General features: G+C 50.2%; 1 protein-coding gene across 1 annotated transcript; it reads left to right on the forward strand.

Moving 5' to 3' along the window:
* Positions 1-7892: 7892 nt before the first annotated feature.
* LOC123111713 (uncharacterized) lies at positions 7893-10457 on the forward strand. The gene is made up of 3 exons (XM_044532560.1): positions 7893-8554; positions 8633-9556; positions 9683-10457. The coding sequence occupies exons 1-3, from the start codon at positions 8522-8524 to the stop codon at positions 10001-10003; spliced, it is 1278 nt and encodes a 425-aa protein (XP_044388495.1). The 5' UTR covers positions 7893-8521; the 3' UTR covers positions 10004-10457.
* Positions 10458-10753: the final 296 nt, after the last annotated feature.

Here is a 10753-nt window from a genome sequence, read left to right on the forward strand (position 1 = left end):
TACCACTCGGTAGGATTTTTTACAACTTAGGCGAGTGCTTGGACTGCAGCTAAGCCCCCGAGTGAGAGGGTTGCTCTTCACTCGGTAGGATTTTTGTAACTTAGGCGAGTGCTTGGACTGCAGCTAAGCCCCCGAGTGAGAGGGTTGCTCTTCACTTGGTAGGATTTTTTACAACTTAGGCGAGCACAGGGCTGCAGCTAAGCCTCCGAGTGGAAGTCTGGCTTACCGCTCGGTAGGATTTTGATAACTTAGGCGAAGTGGATTCGCAGCTAAGCCTCCGAGTGGGAGTCTGGCTCACCACTCGGTAGGATTTTTACAAACTTAGGCGAAACGGATTCGTGGCTAAGCCTCCGAGTGGGAGTCTAGCTCATCACTCGGTAGGATTTTTACAAACTTAGGCGAAACGGATTCGCGGCTAAGTCACCCACTGAGGGGGAATTTTATTGGACAAAAATAAAAAGTGACAGAAATTATGGAGGAACTATGACACTATTATTTTGAGGTCCATGAACTACAGAAGTACTTTATTGCAACTCATCCGAGTGATAAAACTTAAGTATAAAATGGGCGGAGTAGTTCCGCGTTCCAAGCTCGGGGCTCGTCGATATTATGCTCGACGTTGTAAAGACGGTACGCCCCGTTGTGGAGAACCTTGGTGACGATGAAGGGACCTTCCCAAGAAGGAGCAAGCTTGTGTGGTTTGTGCTGATCCACTCGGAGAACTAAATCTCCTTCCTGGAAGGCTCGACCTCTCACATTTCTGGCATGGAAACGACGCAAATCTTGTTGGTAGATGGTCGACCGGATCAGAGCCATCTCCCTTTCTTCCTCTAAAAGGTCGACTGTGTCCTGCCGCGCTTGTTCAGCCTCTGCTTCGTTGTAGATTTCAACTCGAGGAGCATTGTGGAGAAGATCACTCGGCAAGACTGCTTCAGCTCCGTAGACCAAGAAGAATGGAGTTCTTCCGGTCGACCGATTAGGTGTGGTCCGCAGCCCCCAAAGCACTGAGGGAAGTTCGTCGACCCAAGCTCCAGCCGCGTGTTTGAGATCACGCATCAGTCGGGGCTTCAATCCCTTAAGAATCAGTCCATTAGCTCGCTCTGCTTGTCCATTCGACTGCGGATGGGTGACTGAAGCGTAGTCGACCCGTGTGCCTTGGGAGTTGCAGAAATCTCTGAATTCCTCCGAGTCAAAGTTCGACCCATTATCCGTAATGATGCTGTGCGGGACTCCATATCTGAATATTAGTTCCCTGATGAAGCTAACAACAGTACCGGTGTCAAGGTTCTTGATTGGTTTAGCCTCGATCCACTTGGTGAACTTGTCGACTGCCACCAGTACATGCGTGAAGCCACTTCGTCCTATTCTCAAAGGACCGACCATGTCCAATCCCCATACTGCGAAAGGCCAGACGAGTGGGATGGTCTTCAGAGCCGACGCAGGCTTGTGCGACATATTCGAGTAGAACTGACATCCCTCGCACTTATCCACTATCTCTTTTGCCATCTCATTCGCCTTTGGCCAGTAAAATCCGGCTCGGTATGCTTTGGCCACGATGGTCCGAGAGGACGCATGATGACCACAGGTTCCCGAGTGGATATCATTGAGGATGAGTCGACCTTCTTCTGGTGTTATGCACTTCTGACCAACTCCAGTCGCGCTTTCTCTGTACAATTGTCCTTTGATTACCGTAAAGGCCTTAGATCGACGGACGATCTGTCGAGCCTCTTCCTCATCCTCCGGGAGCTCTTTTCTCAGGATATACGCGACGTATGGAACTATCCAGTCGGGAATGACCACCAAGACCTCCATGATCAAGTCGACCACCGCTGGGACTTCAACCTCAGTCGGATCTGTGGCACTCTTGGGCTGTGGAGTTTCTTCGGTGAAAGGATCTTCTTTGACTGACGGAGTGTGTATATGCTCCAAGAACACACCACTCGGAATGGCTTCTCTCTTGGAACCTATCTTTGCTAGATCATCAGCTGCTTGATTTTTCAGTCGGGGTATATGATGGAGCTCTAACCCCTCAAACTTCTTTTCCAGCTTCCTCACTGCACTGCAGTATCCAGTCATGGCTGGGCTTCTCACGTCCCACTCTTTCATCACCTGGTTGACCACTAAATCCGAGTCGCCATAGACCATCAGGCGACGGACGCCGAGTGAAATGGCCATGCGCAACCCATATAAGAGGGCCTCATATTCTGCCTCATTGTTGGAGGAATCAAAGTGAATCTGGAGCACATATCTGAGCTTATCTCCTTTGGGGGAAACCAGGACAACCCCAGCACCGGAACCATTCAACATCTTAGAGCCATCAAAGAACATGGTTCAATGCTCCGAGTGAACTTCAGTCGGCTGCTGTTGTTCAATCCACTCGGCGAGGAAATCTGCTATTGCCTGGGACTTGATGGCTTTCTTTGCCTCAAACTTGATATCAAGGGGAAGAAGTTCAATCGCCCATTTGGCCACTCGACCAGTTGCATCTCTGTTGTGCAAAATCTCTGATAGTGGAGCGTCACTGACGACTGTGATGGAATGATCAGAAAAATAATGAGCAACCTTCTTTGTGGTCATGTATATTCCATACACAAGCTTCTGATAATGAGGATATCTCTGCTTGGATGGAGTCAAGACTTCAGACAAATAATACACTGGGCGCTGAACTTTGAGAGCTTTTCCTTCTTCTTCCCGCTCGACCGTAAGCACAGTACTGACGACTTGTCCTGTGGCTGCGATATAGAGCAACAGAGGCTCTTTGCTGATTGGAGCAGCAAGCACCGGCTGGGTGGAGAGCAGAGCTTTTAGCTCGGCAAACGCTGCATCAGCTTCTGGAGTCCACTCGAACTTGTCTGTCTTCTTCATCAGTCGGTAAAGAGGCAATGCCTTTTCACCGAGTCGTGAAATGAATCGACTTAATGCGGCCAAGCATCCAGTAAGCTTCTGGACATCGTGCACTCGCACAGGGCGTTTCATTCGGAGAATAGTGCCAATCTTCTCTGGGTTAGCGTCGATTCCCCGTTCGGAAACGAGAAAACCGAGTAACTTGCCACCAGGAACTCCAAATGTGCACTTTGATGGATTGAGCTTGATATCATATCTTCTGAGGTTGGCAAATGTTTCGGCGAGATCAGCGAGCAGGTCGGAACCTTTTCGTGACTTGACAACGATATCATCCATATATGCTTCCACATTCCGACTGATTTGAGTGAGTAGACACTTCTGAATCATTCACATAAACGTGGCTCCGGCATTCTTGAGGCCGAATGGCATGGTGATATAGCAGAAGCACCCGAATGGAGTGATGAAAGCTGTTTTTACCTCGTCGGGTCCGTACAGACGGATCTGGTGGTACCCGGAGTAGGCATCTAAAAAAGACAGCCTCTCGCATCCCGCGGTCGAGTCAACAATTTGATCTATGCGAGGGAGAGGAAAATGATCTTTCAGGCAGGCCCGGTTGATGTGCTTGAAATCAATGCACATTCGGAGCGACTTGTCCTTCTTAGGAACCATGACGACATTAGCGAGCCACTCGGAGTGGTATATCTCTCGGATAAATCCTGCCGCCAACAGTCGAGCCACTTCCTCACCAATGGCTTTTCTCTTCTGGACGGCGGACCGCCGAAGATGCTCTTTGACTGGTTTTGCAGACGAGTCGACTCTTAAGCGATGCTCAGCCAGTCCCCTGGGAACACCTGGCATGTCAGCGGGCTTCCATGCAAAAATGTCCCAGTTCTCACGGAGGAACTGGATGAGCGCTTCTTCCTATTTTGGGTCGAGTGTTGTGGAGATGCGGGTCGGAGCTGCATCGGGGTCGGTCGGGTGAATGTGAACAGGCTTCGTCTCACCGGACGACTGGAATGCAGACTCTGTGGCGGGTTTCTTTGATCGCAGCAAGTCACTTGGATCTGCGTTTTGCTTGTATTCCTCGAACTCGACCGCTGTCACCTGGGAATCGGCAATCTTTGAGCCCTTCTGAAAGCACTCTTCTGCCTTTTTCTGATCACCGGTGACAGTGATCACTCCTTTGGGGCCGGGCATCTTCAATTTGAGGTACACGTAACATGGTCGAGCCATGAACCGTGCGTAAGCTGGTCTCCCCAAAATGGCATGATATGCACTCTGAAAATCCACGACCTCAAACGTCAACTTTTCTTTGCGAAAATGTTTCGAATCACCAAACACCACGTCCAAAGCTATTTGGCCGAGTGACTCGGCTTTCTTCCCTGGTATAACTCCATGAAAGCTCATGTTACTAGTGCTCAGTCGGGACATCGGAATGCCCATTCCTTTCAGTGTGTCTGCATACAACAAATTCAGCCCGCTTCCACCGTCCATCAGCACTTTTGTCAGTCGAGTGCCTTCAACAACTGGATCGACCACCAAAGCTTGCCTCCCAGGGGTGGCAATATGAGTCGGGTGATCAGATTGGTCGAATGTGATGGGTATTTGAGACCATTTCAGATAATTTGCTTTTGCTGGGGCAACCATGTTCACCTCTCGGTTAATGACTTTCAGTCGACTCCTGCTTTCCACATCTGCAAAGATCATCAGAGTGGAGTTGATATGCGGATATCCTTCCTCACTGTCCTCCTTGTCTTCAACCTTGTCCGACTCCTTCTCCTTGTCCTTAGACTGTTTTCCCTAAAACTGCTGGATCAGGAGTCGACATTGGCGAGTGGTGTGCTTCGGGTAGATGATATTCCCCTCTTCGTCTTTCTTCGTGTGGATGTGACATGGCATATCCATTACGTCGTTCCCTTCTTTATCCTTTACCTTCTTGGGGTTCCAGGATCCTTTTGGTTTCCCCTTAAACTTTCCCTGAGTCACGGCCAGAGCCTCTCCAGGAGCTGCCGGTTCAGCCTTCCGCTTCTGTTTCCGACTGGTGTTTCCTTTTTCCGACTGACTCGGCTTGTGCTTGCCGCTTCGGAGTCGGTCTTCTTCTTCACCGTTGGCGTACTTGGTAGCAATCTTCATCATCCGACTCAAGGTCATGTCACTGGTTCGACCAAACTTCAAACTCAGTTCTCTGTTCTTGACGCCATCTTTGAAGGCGCAGACTGCCTGATGATCAGACACATTCTCCACAGTGTGGTGTAAAGTGATCCACCTCTGGATATACTCTCTGAGAGTCTCATTAGCCTTCTGCACACAGACTTGCAACTCTGTCAATCCAGCTGGTCGCTTGCAAGTTCCTTCAAACGTTCTGATGAACACTCGGAACAGATCTTCCCAAGTGTAAATGCTGCTAGGAGGTAATTGAGTCAACCATGCCCTGGCAGAACCTTCCAGCATGAGGGGTAAATGCTTCATGGCCACCTCGTCGTTCCCACCACCAATCTGAACTGCCACTCGGTAGTCCTCAAGCCAAGTTTCAGGCTTAGACTCACCAGTGAACTTGCTGACTCCCGTTGCCAACCTGAAATTGGGAGGGATAACTGCGGCTCTGATAGCTCTGCTGAAACATTCAGGACCAGAAACATGCACTCGACTGCTTGTGGGTGCATCTCTGCCGAGTCCGCCTCGATGGGCTCTGTTCCGGTCGACCAAACCTTGCACGATAATGGATCGCGCGTCGAAGCCTGGTTCTCTGGGGTCGACTGGAACCCTTCGCCCTGTACTGTACTGACGCCTGTCATCTTGCTGCCGAGGAGCGTAAGACCCACCCCTCGGAGGGGAATTGGGCACTCGACGCCTATCATCTCGGTCGAGTCGGTCGCCATATTGATCTCGCCGATTCTCGCGCCCTTCACGCCGCGGAGGCGATCTGGGGCTGTGAGCCGACTGAACCGTATTCGCAGTGACGGATCGACTATGAATTCTGTTGCGCGACTGAGACACGGCTGAATTCTGATCTCCTGCAGCCCGGAGCAGATCCCTGATCTGCAGCAAACCTCTGCCAGCTTCCGACTGCGAAGGCTGGATGGACTCTGCTATACGGGTCGCAGCTGCTAAATTCTGGATTGGGGATCGATATACCTGAGTCGGCGGGAAGAGTTGACGTCGACTGGTGTCGGGAACTCGTTGCCGCGCGCGCTCGTCGAGTGCTCGCTGAAGATTCTCCAGTCGAGTGCGTTCGGCCAAATTGGCCAGACACGCCTCCTCCAAGGCACGAGCCTCGGGGGTTTCTCCTGCGATGGGAGTACGCAGAGCATCCATATTCCTGCGGCGAAGTTCCTCTCTTTGCAGAGAGTCGAGTGGCTCGGGCTGGTACTCTTCGTGGCCTCGTGCGGGATCGCCTCCGTCACCTGCTCCACCATCACGGGCGAAGCCAGGGGGACTGCGGGGCCCGTCGACCATCAATATTTCCGCCGCTGGATCACTGCTACCGCACTCGGATGCAGTCTCTACGGAGCCAGTCGACAGATCGAACAAGCCGTAGAGAGATTCGTCGGGCTCGATTGCCGCAACTTGGGTGGTGGCCGATTGGCGAGCCACCGCGTGCCTCACCCATCGCTGAAGCCTCGACCGGCCCGAGCGCTTGCGCTGGCGGGAGACCGGGAGGGTGGACGATGGAGGAGTCGACCGATACGGGGTCGACGGTTGCCGCAGCAGAACGCCGCGGACACATGCGCGAAAATGCGTCGCACCGCGGACGGGGAGCGCATCAACGTCGAGTGGAGCCTCCTGGAGCCAGGCGGAGTCGTCGGCGATGAAGGTGAGAGTGCCGAGACAGATCTCTCGACCTTCGACCAAAACTCCAGCAGACACCATGATGAAAGTACTCGGAAGAATCGCAACTTCTCCACAAAATCACTAAAACACCTGCCCCACGGTGGGCGCCAACTGTCGTGGTTCTAAGCCTGACAGTAGAGTGGGGGGTAGGTATGGAGAGGCAAGGTCCTAGCTATGGAGATGTTGTAAACACAAGGGATGTACGAGTTCAGGCCCTTCTCGGAAGAAGTAATAGCCCTACGTCTCGGAGCCCGGAGGCGGTCGAGTGGATTATGAGTATATGAGTTACAAGGTGCCGAACCCCTCTACCTGTGGAGGGGGGTGGCTTATATAGAGTGCGCCAGGACCCCAGCCAGCCCACGTAGGAGAGGTTTTAAGGTGAGTTAAGTCTGGGGCGTTACTGGTAACGCCCCACATAAAGTGTCTTTACTATCATAAAGCCTACTTAATTACAGGCCGTTGCAGTGCAGAGTGCCTCTTGACCTCCTGATGGTCGAGTGAGTCTTCATGGTCGAGTCCTTCAAGCCAGTCGAGTGAGTCCCTTGTTGGTCGACTGGAAGGCGACCTCTTCTAAGGGTGTCCTTGGGCAAGGTACTTAGATCAGGTTCATGACCCTACCCTAGGTACATGACCCCATCAGGCGGCGGGAGAAAGGGATGGGGCTGATTTTTTTCCCCGCGCTTTCAGAGCGGAGGAATAGAGGTTGGGGTTGTTTCCCCTTTCCAGCCCTCACTTTTAGAGGCTGGGAGAGCATACCCGAGCTCCAACCCTTAAAAGGTTATTTTTTAGGTTTGAGGGTACTACTAGTGATGCTCTAACCGAGAGACTGAGCCGGCATATCATCTTGAGATTTACGAAGCAACCGCAGGCGCCTCGTCGTCGACGGGAACGTCTCCTCCCACTGAAAGCGCAGCGCCGGAAATCCTGAAATAAATCCAGGAATAATGCGAGCACCAGAACTTGAACCCTGGTGGGTTGGGGATACCACTGTCCACCTAACCATCTCAACCACATGTTGATTCGCCGCACAAATAAGATTTTGCCTGCCACATATATGACACTTATCAGGGTTCAAAAGAACCTTCGTTTTTATTTTATTTTTAGTTGTGGAAACTCCATTTTCTTTGTTTTGACAAAAGAATAAATTCAGATGCTATTCTTCAGGCTGGGCCGAAGATAAATGGCCCGGAACGCTTATATATGAGGTTCAGGCAACTGCCCAAACGCGCGTACGATGTGGTAGCATAAGAGGAACCCTAGCCGGTCCTGCGGACCCTTCCTCCCCGGCCGCCGCCATCCCCTGCGGCAACGCCCCCTCCCTTCTCCGCCGCCTGCCACCACCAACCCTGCTGGCCGCAATCGCTCTTCGTGTCGTAACCACCCTCCGCTGCCTGTGCTATTATGCCTGGCGGCGTTTTGGGTGAAATAATCTCAAGGGAGCCGGAGGCGGAAGAAGAGTCAATTTCCTTCTGCAGTCCAGACAGAAAGGAGATCGATTTCGGTTTGTGCGGCAAGCGCAGCCCAAAAGGATTAATTTTTATTCGGAGTCTGTCCGTTGAGAAGTTGTAATCAGGGCCCTCCTCCCTTTCCTGTAATAATCTCCCTTTTGGAGGAGAGCCGGCCTCAGTAATAAATAGAGGATTGGGAGGAGTAGGAGGGGCCGTGCATCGATGGAATATAAGTTGGCGTCCCCTATTTATTTTTCGCCGACATCGTTGTTGTGCCGGCCAAAAAATTAATATATAGGAGTAAGAGGGGTTGTCACAGACATCAATAAGGCCAGTTTTTGATCCGATCAGGGCAGGCGTTCCGACTTCAGTAAGGCCAGTTTTTCATCCGATCAGCCATGAAGAATAAAAATGGTCGTCGCAGACGCAATGTAAGTTTTAATTCTTTTGTGCCTGGTGTTTGTCCTCAAAAGGCTGATTATTTGTTGTTCCACCTAAATGCAATGCAGAAAGCAGCTCGCAAGGAAGCTAGTGCTGGCAATGGAGAAGGAGACAGGCTTAGCAAGCTGCCCAATGACCTACTGCTCAACATTCTTGAGAGGGTGGACACGCTTGATGCAATAAGGGTCTGCGTCCTGTCCAAGCAAATGCTTAAGCTACCCACCATGCTCTCGCAGTTCTTCCTAAGTTTTGATTCCATTCCAGCTTACCATGATAAAGCTCGTGTTTCCAGCCTCAGCCTGAGTGACGTGTTTCGAACCAACAGTGCTGTGGCTCATGTTACAGATAACATCTTGACCACAAGGAGCCCGGAGATCACCATCAGCAAACTCAAAATCAGATTTATCTTGATGCAACCTGACTCTCTCACTATTGGCAAATCTGTGGCCAGCGCCATGGCAACACAGAAGGTTGACGCTGCTGAGTTTGAGATTGTAACAGAGAAGCCTTATAAGATCTGCTCTTCCGCCGATCTCCTCCACCATGGGAAGCAGTTCAATGATTTTGTTTGTGCTTGTCCAAATGCATTTGCTGGCCTTAGGCGCCTGTGGCTGCGCAATATGAGGTTTGGTGCACTGGACATTCCCAACATCCTCACCACATGCAAGCTCTTGGAGTCTTTGCGTTTAACCCATTGCGACTCAGGGATCCATTCTGTGCTGCAAGTAGAGCATGCTCAACTTGTTGAGCTCTTGGTTGATTATGGGCAGTTTGAGAGAGTTGAGCTGATATGTCTACCAAAACTCAAACATGTGGCCTATACTAATTGGTCCTCTTGTGAAGATCCCATGTATTTTGGTTTTGTGCCACAGCTTTCAAAGCTGAGCCTTACTAAAATTGGCGTCCGTTCAGAAAAGAATATTGAGTTAAGTCAGCTACTTGCTAATGTTCCTTCCATAAGCGAACTACATCTGGATTTTAGAAGTGAAAAGGTATGCATTTGTCATTTGAATCATCCCTGTCCTTTGCCCTTATGTATGACGTATATGTAACAATAGTAACTTGCGTCTTCCCCACAACTTGCACTGAGTTTTAAATTGTTTTTTTTTCTATCCCAGATTTGGATTATCCCAGAATGCCCGAAACTGCTTGCGTCTGTGCTCAGCAAACTACAGCATGTGAATCTGGACCATCTTCCTGAAGGATGTGATTTAGCTTGGACAATGTTTATCCTTGAAGCTGCTCCCTCCCTAAAAGAGCTGTGCATCACAGTATGGGATCATTGGTGCATAATTTTCACTGACAAAGAGTTCCGGAAGGAAAATGGTTTCTGCGATAAGGCAGACGTGAAGTGGAAGCCATATGCCCCTAATTTCAAGCATAAGAATCTGGTTAAGCTCACCATCTACGGCTTCCAGCCTGATGACAACTTTGTGTGATATATCAGGTGTGTCGTGGAAGCTGCGGTTAATGTGGCAGAGATATCTCTGTACGACAGAGTGGTGTGTGGGCGCTGTGGTGACTTGGATCCTGAGATCAAGGACAAGGTTTGTCCATCAAGATATCCATGGACTGCTGAGGAGAGGACACAAGCAACTGAGGATTTGGGTTTGCCTTCGCGTGCTGCGGTTCACTTCCGGTCCTAATTGAAATATGATTTGCATGATATTCTTATGTTATTTACTTTGCAAATCATCTGTCCTATATCTTTTAGTTTGAAGGAATTACTGAACTTCATAATTCTGTAGCTACCAAGCCTGTACTCTTTCTTTCCCTTCAATTCAAGCTTGTAACTATTGCCCAATGCTTGATGCGTTGGAGTATATTTGATGTGTCCCCTTCATCTTGAGGCTGTCCATTGCATTAAAATTTGATACTATAGATTTCATCTTACAGGAGGAAAAATATGCTTAATTTGTGGGATAATTACATTGCGACTCGTTGCTTGATCCCTGTGGTGCTGCATTTAGTACTGTACACCTGTAGTAATTAATCTATGGCTTAACTTGCTGAACATGCATTACTTCCATCCCTTTCTGAACATGTTCCCCAAGGTAATGTGGCGAGAGACCACAGGGACAGTGATTCGGTGTCCAGGAAGTTGGAGAGGAGGTTGTATGGAGGTAGGAGGCAATACCCATCCTGCATCACTGAAGCCTCCCAGCGGCAGCGCTTGCTGCATTGCCTCC

This window comes from Triticum aestivum, chromosome 5B (assembly GCF_018294505.1).
Source record: "Triticum aestivum cultivar Chinese Spring chromosome 5B, IWGSC CS RefSeq v2.1, whole genome shotgun sequence".
NCBI lineage: Eukaryota > Viridiplantae > Streptophyta > Magnoliopsida > Poales > Poaceae > Triticum > Triticum aestivum.

Bases quoted from the DNA above. Each gene is read 5' to 3' on its own strand.
- LOC123111713 (XM_044532560.1), top strand. From the start codon at position 8,522: ATGAAGAATAAAAATGGTCGTCGCAGACGCAAT. The intron at 8,555-8,632 runs GTAAGTTTTAAT...AATGCAATGCAG, and splicing joins ATGGTCGTCGCAGACGCAAT to AAAGCAGCTCGCAAGGAAGC. The intron at 9,557-9,682 runs GTATGCATTTGT...TTTCTATCCCAG, and splicing joins TGGATTTTAGAAGTGAAAAG to ATTTGGATTATCCCAGAATG.